At 43.1% G+C, this 19,121-nt stretch overlaps 1 protein-coding gene across 5 annotated transcripts in view; it reads left to right on the plus strand.

The window, feature by feature from the left end:
* HMCN1 (hemicentin 1) overlaps nucleotides 1–19,121 on the plus strand; it is a 165,471-nt gene that overhangs the window by 21,469 nt on the left and 124,881 nt on the right. For all 5 annotated transcript variants that reach the window (XR_010081490.1, XR_010081491.1, XR_010081492.1 and 2 more), the window contains exons 2-4: nucleotides 10,014–10,084; nucleotides 13,912–14,070; nucleotides 14,565–14,687. Coding sequence is in view for 2 of the 5 variants with exons in the window: in XM_063407765.1 (XP_063263835.1) it covers nucleotides 10,014–10,084; nucleotides 13,912–14,070; nucleotides 14,565–14,687 (353 nt within the window). In the remaining 3 variants the exon portion in view is untranslated. The remainder of the gene's footprint in view (nucleotides 1–10,013; nucleotides 10,085–13,911; nucleotides 14,071–14,564; nucleotides 14,688–19,121) is intronic.

Raw genomic sequence — 19,121 nt, forward strand, 5'->3', positions numbered from 1 at the left:
AGTTCATGTTAACCTGGAACATCAGTAACAGCCCTTCTTTGAACATCCTTAAATGGGTGTTTTACCTTCAGCTAATTGATGCCTCTTTATTCACAGCAGTGATTGAGGCATTACTGGACCCTTGTTAGAGCCCTAGGGATAATATTCCCAACTGGATATTGTCAGGGTGAATAATTGGTGTACACGGACAGTGTTATCTGCTGTAACATTCCATGTTCTGTCAGCGGCACATGGATTAGTTCTGTGAAGTGGAGACTTAGCTGGAATGATGCAGAGATTTGAATTTACGGTTGTAATGCCTGAAAGGACAGAGTTGGGTTTTACACTGGTAATCCTTTAGCAATTCACTTTATAGTGCAATACTTGGACAGGAGCTGGGGTCTGTTTAACTGAAATCAATAAAAACTCTGCCAGTTACTTGGAAAGAAGGCAGATGTGTTTTTAGTAGTGAAAAGGATAAAAAAGAATATTTTAGGTACAGAGTAACCTCATGCAGAATATCTGAATTTTATACTGAATGTGACACTTCTTTCTCCCAGCAGCTGGCCTCAGTTGACTTGATTTTTGTTATGTTTGGAAATCTACATTCTCAAAGGATGGCAGCTGGTTTTATCCTAAAGCCTTTTATAGTATCAACATGATGATGTTCATGCACATGTATGTATATGTGTGTAGGCACACACAAGTTATCTCCTAGAAACTTAGTTTTATTCTCCTAGAATTTTCAAAATGAAACTTTTTTCTTTTTTCCATGTATTCTATTGACAGACAGGTAGCCTGGTGTGAAAACTGAAGAGATTCTAAATAAAGTGTTTGAATTATACAAGTGTAGGTAGGTCTGTGTTTAGTGTCTATCTTTTGCTTTTGTTTAGGGCTAATTGAGTAATTATGTGGTTTGCTGATACTTTGCTGAGAAAAAATTAATTAATGTTTCAAAGATTGTGTCTGGCCTCTGAGGGAATTCTAGCTCAGTCTTTACTTTTTTGTATTTCTTTTAGGGAAAAAAGCCTAAAAGTTACCACACTGTGTTTGAGCTTCATATGCAACAGCGGTGTTTTGTCTCAGGCTGTGTAACTCCCCCCAAACCAGAGAAACCTCTGGAGAGCCATTTAAACCTAATTCACCATTGTGCATGTATGGTCAGATGGAGAGCCACGAGGGGATCTGGGGCTGCAGCTCCTCTCCTATGGGCAAAGGCTGAGAGCATTGGCATTGGTCAGCCTGGAGTGATCTAACTGAGGGGACCCTACAGGAGAGATTGAGAGACCCTTTTTACAAGGGATGGAGGGACAGGACAAGGGGAAATGGCTTCCTGCTGCCAGAGGGCAGCACTGGTTGAATGTCAGGTAGGAATTGTTCCCTGTGAGGGTGGGGAGGCCCTGGCACAGGGTGCCCAGAGAAGCTGTGGCTGCCTCATGCCTGAAGTGTCCAAGGCCAGTGTCCCAGGCTTGGAGCAACCTGGGATAGTGGAAGTGTTCCTGCCCAAGGGATGGGCTAAATGAACTTTAGGATCCCTTCCCACCTAAACCTATGATTCTATGATGATTTAAAATAAAATTATCTTCTACCATGTGAAAGCAAGCCCACAACATAAGCTTGTAAAGAGCAGGATTGGGTTAATATGGGAACATATTCTGGGAAGTCCTTGTGTTCCCATGGTCTCTTGGCAGTTTCAAGCACTGATGGATTAGTGCCATGGTCTCCATAAAGCTTGTTAGGGGAACTGCTTCTTGAAGAAAACACTGACTGCTGTTTTATTAATAACTGGGGGGTAATCACCCCCGTTAAGTACCATTCCTGCCTTGGGTCTTCGATGTTGCTCATAATGGGGATGTAGAATGTTTCCCTTCAGACTGGGCAGGACTGTCCTGCTCAAAGGGTGCTCAGGTTGCTGATGGTGACTTTATTTGCTTAGGGGGTCTGCTTTTTTATAGCTGTGGGTTCTGAGTGCATTAGTAGTTCCATATCCTTTGGGAAAACAATGCAGCTGCACTTTCAGCAGGAAAGGGCCAGTGGCTTTTCAGTTTGCTGATGTCTCAAGATCAAAAAGCTGACTTGGCTTCAATAAGGTAGCTCTCTCCAGGGATTTTCCAAATCTCTTTGAAGGAAGTAATCTGGGAATATAATCTTCCAAGCAGAAGAAGTTTTTAATTAGCCATTGTAATTGAATTAATCTATCCTGCAAATAAAAGAAGCTGTGAATTGTTTTCCCAGTCAGCCACTGGACCCCTCTTATGGTGAGGTACATTTGGGGACACGGTGAGAGCCTGAGCTCCATGAAGAAGGAGAAGGAGCTTTACAGATGAGGCTGTGGTACCCTGCAGTGCCCGGAGGCTCCCGATGGTGGAGCTCGGATATTCCCAGCCAGCAGCGGCATGGACAGCAGTTCAAAATCAATCATGCTAGATGTCACAGTAAATAAGTTCATTTTGTAATGCAATATTAATATAAATTGTGAATTAAAAACTGTGTTTTAAATCTTTCTTGATTTGACTTCAGCATGGTAGGGTAATTAATCACAAAGCAGCACTGGGTAGTTGCATTCATTCCTGCCCGATTCCTCGGTGCACGTTCTTTATCCAGTGCTGTTACAAGTGCAGAAGGAGCAGTGCCAAAATACACGACCCAGAGATGAGACAGAAATAGACCTGGCCTGAACTGCAGTTCAGTCTGGAGAAAGAATTTAAAGAGCATTATGAACTGAGTTTTACTCTGTTCAGCCTGTTGTTAACAAGGGGAAATAAACACAAACAGAAAGTGAGCTGATGACCTTCTCAGATGTTCAGTGGGAGTTGGGAGCGTGGGCCAGCCCCGGGATCCAGCGCTGCTCCCAGGCTGAACAGTAAGGAAGCTGTGTCTGCAGTCCTTATCAGCTGTTTGTCCTGTACTGTAGGCTGAGCAAAGCAGATCGTTCAGAGCTTTTTCTCCTTGTGTCTGCTCATGCTTTTGTTGAAAAAGCAGAGCAGCCCCAGGAAAGCCTACAGTAGTGGCAGTGCTTTGGGGGAAGGCACAAATCCCCAAAGCTCTGGGCATGCAGGAGATGCAGGAGAGCACAGACTGCAGTCCTGGATGTATTCGGTGCTGGGATGGAGCTCAAACTCAAGGCTTGGATGTCAGGGACCACCTAGTTGTAAGAGCTTCCCCTAATCCCCGTGGCTGGCTCAGCCCTTGGCCTCTCAGGGCCTGTCAGCCGAGCTGCCAGCCGTGGCTGCGAGTTGGGAGTTGGGCAGGGATCCACGAGGGCTGGCCAGAGGCAGCTGAGACACCGAGCTGTGGCTCCCTGGGAACAGACCTCTGGTGCTGCAAAAGACAGGCAGGGAGGAGAGGAGGAAGGTGGGGCTGCTCCAGATTTCAGCATTCAGTATGTTTGCTTGTCCCCAGAAAGGAAAAAAAAACTTTGCTTCGTGTCATTCTTTTTGAGACATTGAATAGCCACTCAAGTCATTATTTTGAATCTGAACCACATGGACTCAAGTTTTCTGGTCTCTTTGCCCATAGTTGTGCACCAGCAATAGACAAAAACTTCTGGCCTTGCAGTAGAGCTAGAGGAGATGTTCAGGTGGATTACTTCCTCAGAACAATAATCAACCTGTTTTTCTGTTTCATTTAAGCTATCTTTTTCTCATTTCCAGCCTAAGGGAGTAGTTTTTTAATTAGGATTCTTTGGTTAATGTGATGTGCTACTCATGCAAAGGGCTTGAGAGACTCCAAGACTATTTTGTGCATCACCCATTTAAGAGAGCATTTATAAATCTGGATTTATTTTAACCATCTCTTGGTACAGGAGGTTACTCTGCACATGCCGTGGTTTGTGACTGTAGTTCTCAGAAGGTGGAGTTAACAGTGTGCTGGGCAAATCCGTCCCTGATTTTTATAGTTTCTTACTGCCTGTGGTTAATAACTTTTAGACAACTGCACTTGAGGCTCATAACCTAAACTTAGTGCTTGTTGCAGTAGACAAAAGATGAGAATATTAGATTTTATCCACTATGGGTCTCCAAGTGAGCTTTTCTTTTCCAAGAAATCAAGCATGTATAATGCTTTTTTGTCATTGTTATTTTCCTTAAAAAAAAAAAAAAGTAATGAGTTCATAACATTAAAACAATGGGGAATGACCACACAAACGTGGCACTTGCTAAGGCACATTGCTAGTAAAGTTTGTGTTAGATCTTTGGTTACTGAGTTTCAGCCAGGCTCTGGCCTCTGTCCTGAGGTGAAGAGTTTGATGCATGAGGGTGGCGGCCTTGTCCTCCCTGAGGAAGAAGCTTCATAGCTCCACTGGCATTGGGTTGGGCTGCTTAGCAGGGCTCTGCAATTCCCAGGATAATCTATCTGGTTTGTGAACAGCCAACTCACGAGAAACTGGGTGAAAAACTGTGAGCAGTCTGACTCCTTCCTGTCTGCTGTTACACAGTTGTCATAAGTCATGAGGCTGAAAAATGATTTAAAAAATAAAAAACTGAGTGTGTTAAGGCAACATGAGCTTGCTAGGCTGGTTTGGCTCATTTCTCTCTGGTTAAGAATCTGGTAGAAGTTGCTCACTGCAGTTTTTGGGCTCTTCAAAAAAATTAATTATAGTCAGGTTAGAATCTGAAAGCAGCTGATTCATGAGGGAATATCATTTAGGAGGAAACTTTAAATAGCATATTCCATGTCCTAGTGCTAAGCATCTTGGCTTATTCAGTGCTCCCTGAATCCATTGGGATGGTCTTTCCAGTGGGGTATGTGTTAGCCATGGGGGGCTCATGACTGTAGGCAGCATCTTCAGTGCTGCCTTGTGCTCCTGGAAAAATTCATCAAGGTTTCTATTACCACAGCTCCCATCATCTGAATGGGAGTTGAGGGTGTCCTTCACTTCAGAGCATGGAGCACAAGGCATTAAGTTTGGTCTTTCTTTACTACGTGGTGGAGTCAGCTTCTTGGTTTGGTGGTCTACACTAGAAATTTGCAATCAGTTAAAATGGAGTAGCATTTTTGGTACATTAAAACAATGCTGTGAAACAGCTTCTGATCCTGTGTGCATCTATTTGTCAGCTGTGTGAGGAACAAAACTATTCACTATCATTTGAGATGGCAGTTACAGGTTGTTCTCTTTTATGTAGTCTTGCCTGTGTGATGACCTTCCCTTTAAGGGGAAGGAGAGCCCTGTGAAGCACTTCCAGTGGCAGCTCGTGAGGGATCTGTAGAGGGAAAAGCCTGCAGGACCCAATTTGCTCTTGGAAAATTGCAGGTTTCTGCTTCTGTGCCCTCAGGATGGACAGCTGGCTGGAGCCTAGCTGGGAGCAGTTCTACCATTGTTCCTATTCTCTGAAATCTTGGCAGTGGCTGCTCCTGAAGGTCTGCAGAGGCATTATAAGCAGAGCTTTGCAGTGGATTGGATACAGTTCTCTTCGTTCTCTGAGAAGAGCATTAAATCAGATAAACCTCGGTGCTCAGCACCCTTAGTAAATAGCTCTTAGGGAGTAATTGCACACCAGCTGCTTTTGGCAGGGATCTTGGTTTAGGCATTTCAGCTGTCCCATCTGATTACTCCTAATCCTTCAGCATGTCTTCATTTGTGGTGAAAATTACTTGATGTATGTGTACTCACACACACGTATAAATGGGCAGGTGTGGATTTGTATATATGGGTATATGAAACCCATATTAGTCCTCTGATCTCAAAAACTGTCAGAATTGCCATAGCCCAGTGCTAGACTTGCCAGTCCACTTCATAAATAAAAAAGAATGTGGAGGATAATTGTCACCCAGGTTTTTTCTGTGTGTATTGTGTTATGAAGAGATAACTAAAAGCTAATAACTGTAGTATTAGTTTTTATTAGTATATAATCAATGTAGTTATGTAATGTAGCAGTGTAATTCTAGTATTATTATGTATAATATAATAATAATGTTATTGGAATGTCAGGGATTTGTTGCTATTCTGTGGTAGCTTTTGGTCTTTTCTACTTTTTCTTTTCATTTGTACTGTCATAGTTTTGAAATTTATATTTCTTTGGAAATATTCAAAGGTGTGGAGGTTTTCTAGGGGGATATATTTATTTAGTTAGTTAGCTTTAATTATGGATATGGCTTTGCATCAGGAAAACATCCTTGCTGTAAATTAGAAAAAGGAATTGTGTGGGTGAGAGCACCCCAGAAGGTTTCGCATCTCTTCCAAAATTCCTTCAATTACCATGTGTCACTTAGAGCTTTTTTATTTCTTCTGGAACAAACAAATCCAGTGTTCTGAGTTGATGAGAGGTAGGCAAAAGACTTCCATATTCCTCTGCTAGATCTCCTAAAGCACCCAGCTGTCCAAAGCAGACATTTGGTGCAGATGTGTTCCATGGTCAGGACTAGGGGAGTGCCAAATTTGCAATCACCGTCAGTGGTAATTATGTGTGATTGTGTGTCACGGGGAAATCTGTGGTTTTCCCAATGTACTTGCTGCTCAGCTTGTACATAAACATGTGGCCATTTGAGGTGTGGCAGAAAGCCATGGAAAAACAGCAGGGCCTTTTGGAATGGCCAGTTTCTCAGGTTGCTGCGGGCTTTTCTCCTTATTTACCAATGAGATGGTTCTTACAAGACTTGCCCCAGAAAGGAAACATCAAAATCCTTGATCTCTGTGTTACTTAGCCTTATGTTGTCGTAGTTTAATTGCGTAGGTACAAACTCAGATGCCACAGTGGCTGTGTTGACTTCTGTGATTTCAATTTTGGAAGTCCAGGCTTTGCTCAGGAACGTGCAGCCATTCCTTTAAAACATTTCCTTTTGGCTGTTACCGGTTCATGTGTGTGCAACATTGACTGTTGGATTCCCAAATCGGTCTGGAAGAGCTGAGATTTACACTGTACTCATGAGGCCAGAGGGTTGAGTTGGGGCCTCAAAAAGACTCGCTGCCATTCTGGGGCTGTGTCAGCTTTTTCACCTTTGCACAGCTCCCTCTGGGTGACCACGAAAGTTTTGGAGTAGTGAGCAGTGGAGAGACCCCCACAACAAACCAGTTCCAGATATTCCCATATGGGTCCCTGAAAATGGATTCAGATTGCAGCAGGAGAAAGGGAAAGCACACCTCCCCGTTGCTGGAAGTGTCCAAGGCCAGGTTGGACAGAGCTTTGAGCAGCCTGGGCTAGTGGAAGGTGTCCCTGCCCATGGCAGAGGGTGGGACTGGAAGGGCTTTAAGGTGCCTTCCAACCTAGACCATTCTGTGATTCTGTATTCTGGTAGAGTGCTCCATGAGTCAAGCTTCATCTAAAGAGCTAATGAGGTTTAAAAGCTTACTATTTTCTTCTGCTTGGTGTGTTTACAGGGTGTAGTTTCTGAGTGAATATTCTGTTTAAACTACGCTTGTTATGTAAATTCAAATCACTTCTCATAATGGCCCCTCCTTTTTTTATATTCTGGACTCTGAAGGCCTATGTTTACCTGTGTTGTGAAACAGCCTTACTTGGGCTGCTCTTGGAGGTCACAGAATGAGGACGAAAGAAACTGAAGCTGGTGAAGGCTACTAAAGCTTTTCTGGCAGGCAGGTCACATAAGCTGGTGGCACACCAGTATGTGAAGGACAGCTGCTGGTTTTTTGGGACAAGCTGGGGAGCGTTCAGGTGCTGAGGAGGAGCACCATCACTGCTGAGACATGGCCTTGGTTGTGCAGTCTGCTGAGGACCTCTGCCCCTGTGGGGTTCTGTGCTCTTGTCCTGCCCACAGCCCCAGCTGGGTGCTGACCATGCCCTGCCCTTGTGGCCCGGGTGCCATTTCCCAGCTGAGCTCTTTGTTGAGCTCTCTCTTTGTTGAGCAGAGGGCAGCCACAGCCATGATCCTGCAGGGGCTGGCCGGGCTCTGCTTGGCACTGCCAGAGCCAGCCCGGGCTGCCTGTGGGGGAACCATGCCAAGTGCTCAGCCCATCTGACCCGATGGGCTGTTTTAGCTTAGCTGAAGGAGTGCTGCTTTCAGATCTTTATTTTATAGGGTAAGAAAGCCTTTCCAAAGGATTTACTGCTCCGGACTGAAACACTGAATCCCTCAGCAGATGGGAATAATGGAGCTAATGGGGTTATTCTATGGATAAACTCCAGTCAGTGACGTGCTTTAGAACAGTGCTTGGCAAGGGGGAGATTGGAAGCAAAACATTTTGGAGGTAGCTTTATTGCAGGTGTTTGCTTTAAAGGATACCCAAAGGAGAACAGTGCAAGGGGGAGTGGGAACACAGCAGGATGAGGTATGTGAAGGAACAGTGAGTCTTTATAATGGCTCTTTTAATGATAGTGCAGCATTTTAGTACATGGCATTCACAGATAAATGACTCACAGCCATCCAAAAACCCCCAAGGACAGTTTAATATTCTAGGAAAGGTTTTGTGTGATCTCGTGGGTGACTTTCAAAGAAATTAAACCAAAAGACACTCATAAATAGAGCTTGCCTAGCAAATACTGGTGTGCTTAGAGTAGACCTTAGTGATGGCAGTTGTTGTAACTCCAGTGAAATAAAACTTTGGATTGTTTAAAAAAGAGAAATGTCTGTATTATATGGAAGATAAGTGCATATTAACTTTTATAGAGCTTGGAAAGTGTTGTGAGGTCTGCTGAGGCAGCACTTCCCTGTAAGCTGCAGCTGTATTAAATTGGCACCGCTGCAGTTTCATGCTTGGCTTTTCCCCTGACAGCAGAATTGTGCCCCATTTGGTCTTTCAGGACTCAGCTGATCTCTTTGAGTGCTTTGGAGCACTCAAATGTCAGAAATCTTTTAATTTCTTTGTGTGTGTGTTTATTTATTGATTTTTGGCGTAGCAGCCTGACTGTGCTTGATGAGCTGGGTGAGTGCCCATGGCCAGGGCAGCAATGCCTGCCCAGGCCAGGCAAAGAATGAAGGGCACTCCTGCCAAGGCAGACTGAGGTGAGCAGGCAGGAAATCACAGCACAGGAACCAGCTGGCTGGAATCACATTGATACCAACCAGGAAGGAGCTGTGTGAGGGGCAGAGGGACAGCTCCATGGGTTGGAAAATGCTCATATGTGCTGCTGTTACACACCCCAGGCAATTTAACTTGGGCGTCCTGCCCTTCCTCAGTAGACAAAGACATGGCAATTGCCATGAATAAAGTTGCTTCTGCATTGGTTCTTTCTGGCAACTTGTGCTAAATGTGCTGAGATTTGGGATAGGGCTCACACTGGGATTTTTCCAGAAGTACTTTTTTTTTTCAGGGAAGAGATGTGGCACATGTCTTTTTTTCCTTTCCTTTTTTTTTTTTTTTATTTTTAACAGGAGTAAAATTTCGAAGTCAAGTATGTGTGTTCTGTCCAGAGAGGCCTCTTCATGTTTACTTAGAATCACAAAATTGGGGAATGATTTGGATTGGGAGGGACCTTAAATTCATCTCATTTCACCCTCTGCCATGGTCAGGGTCACCTTCCACTAGCCCAGGTTACTCCAAGCCCCATCCAGCCTGGTCTTGGATGCTTCCAGAGATCCAGGGGCAGCCACAGCTCCTCTGAGCACTCTGTTCCAGGGTCTCCCCACCCTCACAGGGAAGAGCTGCTTCCCCAGTATCTCATATCTTTAACTTTGAAGCCATTTTCCCTTGTCCTGTCCCTCCAGGCCCTTGCAAAAGTTTCTCTCCAACTCTCTTTGAGCCCCTGTAGACACTGGAAGGCTACTGTAAGGTTTTCCTGAAGCCTCATTTTCTCCAGTCTGAAGAGCCTGTCTGGAAAAATACATTATTTCTTGGTCCAGCAGCATTTGTTCTGGGAATTTTTGCTCCCTTTTTATTACTAGGAACAATTAAATGTTTGATCAAAATCAAAGGTGAAAGGCTTTATGTGCCTATAAATGTTTAAGGCACATAGAGATTGGTAATACTGGGGTATTAAAGTTACCAGATTTGAAATCATAGGTTTCAGTACTGGGGATATCATTCTCTACTATTTCTTTCTGTTCAATGCTTTTTTTTTTTTTTTTTTTTTTTTTTTTTTTTTTTTTTTTTACTACTGTATGTCTTTGGATGACTCTATTTTCATTGTATTTCATTCTAGAAATTGGTCCAGTGACAATAACCACAGATCCCAAGAAATTCCAGTTTGAACTTCGGGAACTTTATGTTCAGGTAAGTAACTCGTTTCCTATGTGTTCTAGCAAAGACTGTTTCCTCACACTACTCTTTCCTCTTGTGCTGTTACTCCTGCAAGCATTCATGAGGATGTAGATCACTGACCTCTGTCGTTTTGCCTGCACAAATTGGCAGCTTCCTGCTCATCCTAATTTAGGGTTATGATTCATTCCTTTGTCTTAGTTTACATCGTGTGGAGACGTGATTGATAACACAAGAAGGAATAGTTAGGTAATGCTAACATTTAGTTGGCATTTTCATTAGTCCTGCCACTCGTCCACAGATACTTTTTATGGACTTTTACTGTGTTCTGGAAATTATGTTCCATGGATGCCATTCAAACAAGAGGGCTGTAAGACCCATCAAGTTTTCCATAGGTACGGCCTTCCCTGCTGTGCATTACTTGGCACTTAGTGTTTCAAAGGCTTCTTAGCATCACAGAACATCCTGAGTGGGAAGGGACCCACAGGAGCATCCAGTCCAACCCCTATTCCTGCCCAGACACCCCAGCAATCCACCCTGTGCATTCCTGGGAGCATTGTCCAAATGCTCCTGGAGCTCTGGCAGCCCTGGGGCTGTCCCGATTCCCTGGGGAGCCTGGGCAGTGCCCAGCACCCTCTGGAGGAAGAGCCTTTCTCTGATCTCCAGCCTGACCCTGCCCTGGCACAGCTGCAGCTGTTCCTTCAGGTGATCGAAAGAAAGAAGGAAATACTGGAGTGGAGTTATCCTCACTGACAGAACCTGTGTTCCTATTGTCCTGTCTTGAATCAAGGAAAATGCTTCTGACCTGTGGTGAACCTTGCTGGAGTCAGTAGTGCCAGACAGGCTCTCCCTCAGAAACTGGCACATGGTGTAATCCCTGATTGACTGAGAACAGATTGCTTGAAGATTACTGTAAAAGTTGGCAGAAGGTTTGAAATCCAGAGAAAACAATAGCTATTGCAGTTTTCTCCTTCATGGGGAAAGTTAAGCTTCAAAACTCCATCCAGTTTTCATGTTTTGTTTCCTCAATAGTTATACTGGACAGTAATTGCAGCTGTTTCTAAAAGGTGGATGATTTAGGTGAAGCTTTTGGGAATTTCAAACTCTTCATTTCTAATGAAGTTGTTTAAAAGTTTCTGTCTAATTAATTTTAGATTTCATTCTTTATTGCTGATTGATTGCATATTTCATAATTACTTCCAATATATGCTCATTCTTCTATAGGAGGGCTGTCACTGACTTGTATTCATCCATTGTATTGTGAAGGGCCAAAATAGAAATCAAAATATTATTAGAACAGGACTGGTAGGTCATCTTTCTTTTAGAGAAAATGTAAATACTTTATACAGGTTTGTTACTAGTTTTTTTCCAAAACAACTAATAAAAGATGCAAGGGTGAATGTTGTGGAGGTAGAGGAAATTTTGAGCTGGGCTTGAGAAAGCGCATGGACCAAATAGTCTCATTAAAGAACAGAGCTAAAATTAAGGTGAAGATAAATTATTTCAAGGCATCTTGTGCATAAAACATTATATCAAAGTATGCTGAACTTGTCCTCCCTGAGCATCAGGGTAAACCCAGCTCTTGTTTTCCATTCATCTGTCACAGACTAATTGGAGGGTCTTTTGGCTGACATTTGACAAGAGGTAAAAACTGGGCTGAGTACATTTCACTGCAGGAACTGGGCCCTGTTCCTTTTACATTCAGAATGATAAAGGACGTGTTCCTGGGATACAGGATCAGATTAGGAGGTATCACCTATATTTCATCTGTCATTACCTTTGAATCATTCTTACAGACAGTGTGATAAGAACGTGGACTTGGACAGCAATGGTTCCTTAGTGGGTTTTTGGTTTTTGGTTTTGTTTGGGTTTTGTTGTTGTTGTGTTTTTGGTTTTTTTTAGTTAAGCAGATTTTTTGTATATTTCTGTGCGCCTGTTCAAACTGAAGGGAAAATGAAGCTTCCTGAGCTTCACTCACCTCAGCTTTTCCAGAAAGCTTCACGAGGTAGCTGTATTTAATTGCAGTTTGGAGAGAAAGGCAGGAAATACTGAATGGAAATTTTTCTACTTTTTTTAATCTAAGTAAAGGCACTACTAATGTTAAACATTAGGCAGCAATTCTGCCTGTGAGGGTGGGGAGGGCCTGGCACAGCATCCTCAGAGAAGCTGTGGCTGTCCCTGGCTCCCTGGAGGCGTCCAAGGCCAGGCTGGATGGGCCTTGGAGCCACCTGGGCTAGTGGAAGGTGTCCCTGCCCATGGCAGGGGGTGGCACTGGATGGGCTTTAAGGTCCTTCCAATCCAAACCATTCTATGATGATGATGTTTTGTTGTTCTACCAGCTACCTTTTGAGAGTATTATTCTACATTATAGGAATAAAAAAGTCCATGCTTGTTCTCAGAACATCCATTTTGCTCAGTAGTGCTTTTTGTGTTCTATCTAGAGAACAGATGCTGCCATATAGAGGATAATGAGATGATAATCAAGTAGACTTCAAGTGGGAATAGAAATTTTCCTGTTCCAAGTAGATGCCTGTAGAAATTAGCTATTATTTTGGCTTTGCCCACAAATTAAAGCTTTATGTGGAAGAGTCTTCTGCTGAAAGAATTTGGATGTACTGATGTGTCTCGCTGGACTGTATAGGCATTGCCAAGATAAAGTTCTGACGTGTGTCAAAAATCTTCGTGGAGAGCTCTCTCTTGAATTTCAGGCTGTCTGGGGTCTACCACTTGCTTTTCCCATAAAACTAAGGCTACATTTAGGAGAACTGACTTTGAAAAAAACAATGGTTCCTATATGACTTAGAGAAAAACAGTGACCGTGTGCTTATTCTTTAGGATAGATGAGAAACTTAGTGAGATTCTTGCTTTGAAATTGGATTAAGGATACTGTTAGATTAAACTTGTTTCCGATATGAACATTTCACTGAGGACAAATGAAATTAAGTATGAAGGACTGCTCTCTTTTTGCCTTCTTCTTTCCTAGCATGTATAGATTTGTATATACATATGTGTGAAGGCATGTTGATTGTAAGAATAAAATAAAACAATTTTATATTTAATATTGAATGCACAGAGATCTATTGTAGATGACAGGGCAAGTTTTACAGTTTGTATCAGCTTTTTGGAAAGTTCTGTCTTCAATATGCCAAGTTAATTTTTATGTAAGTTAGTGAGCTTTTATTTAAACAGTATTTTTCCAAATTCTTAATTTTGGGAGAGAAACAAATCCTTTCCTATAAAGTCACAGTCATACTTGGAAGCATTTTGATGGAACACATGATGTGAAAAACCTCCAGCTCTGCTGCTGCTGCAGTGCAGAGCTGTGGGAACACAGCACCTGTGCCCTCTGCTGAGCTCCCTGTCCCAGGGTGGAGTCCAGGGCAGGTTCTTGCTGCTCTGGTGCCCAGAGCTGCTCCTGGAGCTCAGCACTGCCTGCCTGGGACCATTTCCTATCTGTCTGTGCCCCTGACCTTCTGGGACTGCTGTGTGCTACCAGAGCAAGGGAATTGCCAGCCAGGAGGGGAGCGTGTGAGTGTGGGAAATGGGGCTGTCACAAAAGCTGGAGCTGAGCACAACGTGCATAAGAGTGACCATGACACCAGCGAACACCAGCGCTTTCCTTTGACTTTATTTTCCCTTTGGAATTGTTGCAGTTGCTGCCTGTGAGTGTGTGACCGCACTCTGCAGAAATAATAAAATCCTTAGGGTGGAAAAGGTGAATAAATGATTAGAGGCTGAGAAAGTATCTGACTTGAATGTCCCAAAAGAAAGTAACTTACTTTGTATGTTCTTTTTTTCTTAAAAGAAAAAAAAAGTTATGTTTTATTTCTGCTTGTAAACAGGGTGGTGGAGACTGTCCAGAGATGAGCATTGGGGCAATAAAGATTGCTCTAGAGATTTCCCTGCCTGGCTCATTCATCTATGTATTTACTGACGCCCGATCCAAGGATTACAGACTGACCCATGAAGTGCTTCAGCTCATCCAACAGAAACAGTCCCAGGTACTGGCTCATGTGTTTAATGCTCTGTTTTCTCAGTGATAAAGGGTAGAATTCTCCTGTGTGAAACTCGGTGAAATCTTTTTACAGAAGGGACCATAATACTGCATTCTGAGGATTTAAATTTTTTTTAATAGAGTTAACTGATCTGGTTAAGGAAAAATTTAGTTTTTATTATTGTGAATTAAATAATACAACTGAATCTTCCACCAGTATATGTGTTTTTGGCAGCTTATCTCCTATGTGGATATTTTGAGGTTTTCCTAAAATAAGTATTATGTGAATGACAGGGCTGAGTGATTTTTAAAGGGATTTTTGTCTGTTCCTTTTCTTCTGCATTGCTTTTTCCATCATTACTGAGTGCAGTGCCTCTGTCCACGCAGAGTAACAAACCCATCTCAACTGACACATTCTTCTGTTGTCTTGCCTTCATGCTGCTGCAGCAATGCTTTCCTCACCTATGTGTCCAATGATTCACTGATTTTTCTTTAATCCAGGTGGTATTTGTGCTGACTGGAGACTGTGATGACAGGGATCATATTGGCTATAAGGTCTATGAAGAAATTGCCTCAACAAGTTCTGGTCAAGTTTTTCACTTGGACAAAAAACAAGTCAATGAGGTAACTTTGCTCGAGTTTTGCAACTGATAAAGAAAATGAGGCAAGAGTTAAACTGTAAACTTTTGAGAGACCTGATAGTGGGTTAGGGAGCAGAAGGGAAACTGCTAAATGTTCTGGTCTTGGTATATGGACTCTGTTCCACCTTTCCCTTCCTTCCTTTCTCCATCTTCTGTATCAGGATGCAATTCTGTGACTTTTGTTGACGTTAGGGAAATGGAAAGTGACAGATCTCACCAGAACCTCCCCAGCTTCCCTCTGTCTGTGCCAGAAGGCTTCCACGAGAAGAGCCTTTAAAAAAAGCAGCAGTTCTGGGCTCTGCGTAGCCTAGTGGCTTTTCTGCTCAAAACAAGAGCACACATTTAGCTTCAAACAAGCATTTTGTGAGCGAGCAAAGGTCTGCTACTTAGCCTGAACAAAAATGTTCCTCACATAGGGTAGATAGTGTGAACTCTCAGGTTTCCATTGTTCCCAGAGTCATGGAAGTAACTTTTTAACTGAGGTTATCACTGCAATACTTTCATCACCTCTGCTGCCCTCCTGGTAGCTGAGGTTCCTGACCCACAGCCATGAATAATGACTATTTGCCTTGGGAACTTTGGTGAGTCTCAGACAGAACTCAGAACTCAGGGAACTTCAGAAGTGCGTGAGAAGACAGTTTGGAGAGAGGTGAAATCACATGGTATTTATCTGGAGAGCTGGAATTGTTTATAAATGTTGTAAACATTCCCCTTTGAATTCCCAGTGTAGGCAATAACCAGCTGAGGTTTTTTAATAAAAAGTTACCCTGGTTTGTTTCGGTTTGTTCCTTTTTCTTTCTCTCCTAAAATTTGGACAATAATAAATGTTGGAGATAAATTGCATTTTTCTACAGCAGTTGCCTAGAAAAGTTGAAGTTCTCATTGGGAATGATAGAAGCTATTGGCAGTGATGTGAAGGTGATCAAAAGGAGAAACTTCTCGGAAGAGTTATCCTCCAAAAGTTAGGTTAAAATTTGGAAGAAAAGAAATTACCTGTTTGGTCTGTTCCTTGCCTGCATTTTGCTAGTATGTATAAAGGATAAAACTTCTCTGTGACACTGCATGAAATCCCTTTATACAGAAGGGGTGATCATGGAACGAGATGGTCTTTAAGCATCTTTCCAGCCCAGCCAATCCTGTGACTCTCTGATACTGTGGCGAATGCTCTTTGCCAGGACTGGAGTTTTAGGGTAAAGGTTTGGTTTGATTGTTGTGGATTTGTTTTCTTCTGCCTTTGGGAGGTAGAAGTCAGCAGGTAAAGCCATTTGTAGGTGCTAACAGTGCCATGTTCTGGAGTGGAGCTGGCAGGAGCTCCTTTCCTGGCTGCCTGCTGCTGCTTTCTGAACTTGGCAATTCTGTGTCGAAAAACACCAGCTTCTGCCTGAAAGGATAGACTGTCTTGGGATTTAGGGTAAGGTTTTAAGCAGGGGCTTTCAGTAGCCGCTTTCACCCCCTTCCAGCTTCATCTCAACATTTCTTTTGAGTAAATAATTGTAGAATTGTAAATTTGTAAAATGTCCTGGGTTGCAAGGTATCTTGAAGATCATCTCATTCCACTCCCTGCCATGGGCAGGGACACCTTCCACTGTCCCAGGCTGCTCCAAGCCCCGTCCAACCTGGCCTTGGACACTTCCAGGAACCCAGGGGCAGCCACAGCTTCTCTGGGCACCCTGTGCCAGGGCCTCTCCACCTCTGCTCAAGAGCAGAGGGTGAAATCAGTTGGTGATATTTCTGCAGTGGTTTTTTGAGAGGGAGGAGAAGATACAGCCTATGGCCACTGGAAAGAGATACTTAAACAGTGTAAGAGATTGCCTAATGTGGAAAAAAAGCAAACTCTAAATCATTTTCAGAAGTCTTCCACCCTGCTGAACAATTTGTGTTAAAGCCAAACCCAAAAGACTGCAATTTTAGTGATTATTGACTTTACGTAAATCTGTGTCTGGGCCAAGTGACTGTGAAAATGAGTTGACCAAATTGCTGCCATCCCCAGTAAAACCTTCTTTGTGGTTTCAGTTCTGGATCGGCATTGATTCCAAGAAGCACATCCACCAGTGGGTGGATGCAAACAAACAGGATATCTAGCAGAGATCTCACCAGCTGTTTATGGGATAGCCCTCAGGCAGGGTTCAGCAGCAATCAAACAATCACACTTGCCCTCCTTTTTCTCTGAGGAGTCGATGATGTGTAAAGAATGCAGTTTATAAATGCTGAAGCACACTCACCGTTGTGGGCCCAGAGACAGTGCTGGATTGGGGATTAGGGAATAGCTACAAAGCCCCTACCGAGTACCCTGCCAAACCAACGACTTGTTTTGTTAAAACATTTTGATTATGCTACCCCCCAAAAACCCAAACAAAGCTATTTTTAGTATATAAAGTTTCAAACCATTCCTCTTGTTCTTGCCCTTTGAGCATTAAGTGCAGAATGAAGCAATATTCTAAGCTAGATACAAGGAAACACAGCAAAACATTACTTGATACATATCCAATGCTTGTGTTCTGAGAAGACTATGAAAATTTAGTGCCTTTTTTTTATTTCTGAAAAACATGTTCTGATTTAAAATACTACAGTTAACTTGGTCATAATTGTTAATGATTGACAAAGTTGTGTTGGGTTCAGTCCAACAGAGCATGAAATATATATTATCTCCACTTATCTGCTGAAGGAAGCTCATCTAAGAGTCTGGGATGAGGGTCCTATTTTTACAAACTCACTGTGATTTCTGTGCATTAGATAAATGAAAATATTCAGGCCCCATCTCTGGGAGTGTGCAAGGCCCATGTTGGGGCTTTGAACAACCTGGACTATTGGAAGGTGTCCCTGCCTATGGCAGGGGAGTGAGACAAGATGGGATTTAATGTCCCTTTCAACACAAACCATTTTAGGATCGTAATATTCTGAAACATTGTCACCAGTGTCTTGGAAAGCCTTTCTCAAAGTGCTTTATCAAAGCATTGAAGTCCTGGTTTTGAAGTGTTTCTTTGGAGTGAGTTTCCTCTGGTTGCTTTTGTAGACTCAGGGTTTAATTTGCAATAATCGCGTGAAATTTAAATGAATCACAGAATATGCTGAGCTGGAGGGGATCCTTGGAATCTGCAAGGATTGAGTCCAACCCCTGTCCCTGCACAGACACCCCAACAACCCCACCCTGTGCATCCCTGGGAGCATTGTCCAAACACTCCTGGAGCTCTGGCAGCCTTGGGGCTGTGCCCATTCCCTGGGCAGTGCCCACCACCCTCGGGTGGAAGAACCTTTCCCTGATCTCCAGCCTGACCCTGCCCTGGCCCAGCTCCAGCCATTCCCTTGGGTTCTGTTATCAGGGCATTGAGAATATGCATCAAGCATGGGTTAAATTCCCTGTTAGGAGCAGATTCTCTATGTTCATAACTGTGTCCAATTTCCAAAAGGTACTAATTTTGACTTGAACTGAAGTTACATTACACTACACCTAATTATCCTTCTGTAAGGAAATTCCTGTAAATGGTTGTGGTGCCCAAAGGTTTGTACTGATGCCAGAGCAGGTGTTGAGGTGAACTGTGATGATCAGCAGAGTGTGAATGTGGTGCTGTGGAAAATAGTGGAGATTTATTAGTCATTGGCAGTTCAGGTCATATCTCCAGGTCGTTTTGATTGTTTGTGGCAAAAATGAGTCATTCCTGTGTCTGATGAACTGGACTGATCATTGTGGATAGAGCTGGGAGTTCACAAGGACTGAGCTGGTGAGTGGTCTTTTTCCATTCCTTTTAGTGTTGAAGCACTTGATTTTTCTCATTTCTAACCTTTCTGTAAGAAGGGAAAAATTTCTGTCCGTAGACTGCCTAAAAATGAATCTTCCTGATTTTCAACATAAGTGGAAATGGTTCTTCCATATACAGGAGAGAGATGGGAGGAGAACTGCAAATGACATGGGGGCACAGCTTTGACTTTGATGGAAGAAGGGGGTGTTGTTGAGTGACTTGAAAGCTGGATGAACCTATATGGGGAAAAAAGAGAGTTTGGAATTGGATGAGAAGCCTGTGAATGAAAGGAATGGTATGGATGAGACGAGATTGAGGGTAGACTGAAGACAAGGGTGGTGACAGAACATTTAGAAGGAATAGTGCAAAAAGGGTTGTTGTTGTGGGGAAGGTGAAGGGTATATCATCTGTAAGATCAAAGGGAATGGGGTCTGGTGGTGTTCACTCATGAGTGCTCTGCTGTAAAAAGAGGTCCCTAAACCCAGTGGAAAACATCCTATTTCTCCTGGCTCTTGGTTCTCCCAGGGGATGGCAACCCAAAGGTTACACCAACACAGCTTGGGTTGGTGTTACAGGTCCCTGCTGTGTATGACCAGGGTGTGTTTGGATGATGCTGCAGAAGAAACAATTTCAAATCTTGTTACACTCAGTTAAAGATGTAAAAGGCCCTTCTACTTCTT

This window comes from Prinia subflava, chromosome 10 (assembly GCF_021018805.1).
Source record: "Prinia subflava isolate CZ2003 ecotype Zambia chromosome 10, Cam_Psub_1.2, whole genome shotgun sequence".
In the NCBI taxonomy this organism is placed as follows: domain Eukaryota; kingdom Metazoa; phylum Chordata; class Aves; order Passeriformes; family Cisticolidae; genus Prinia; species Prinia subflava.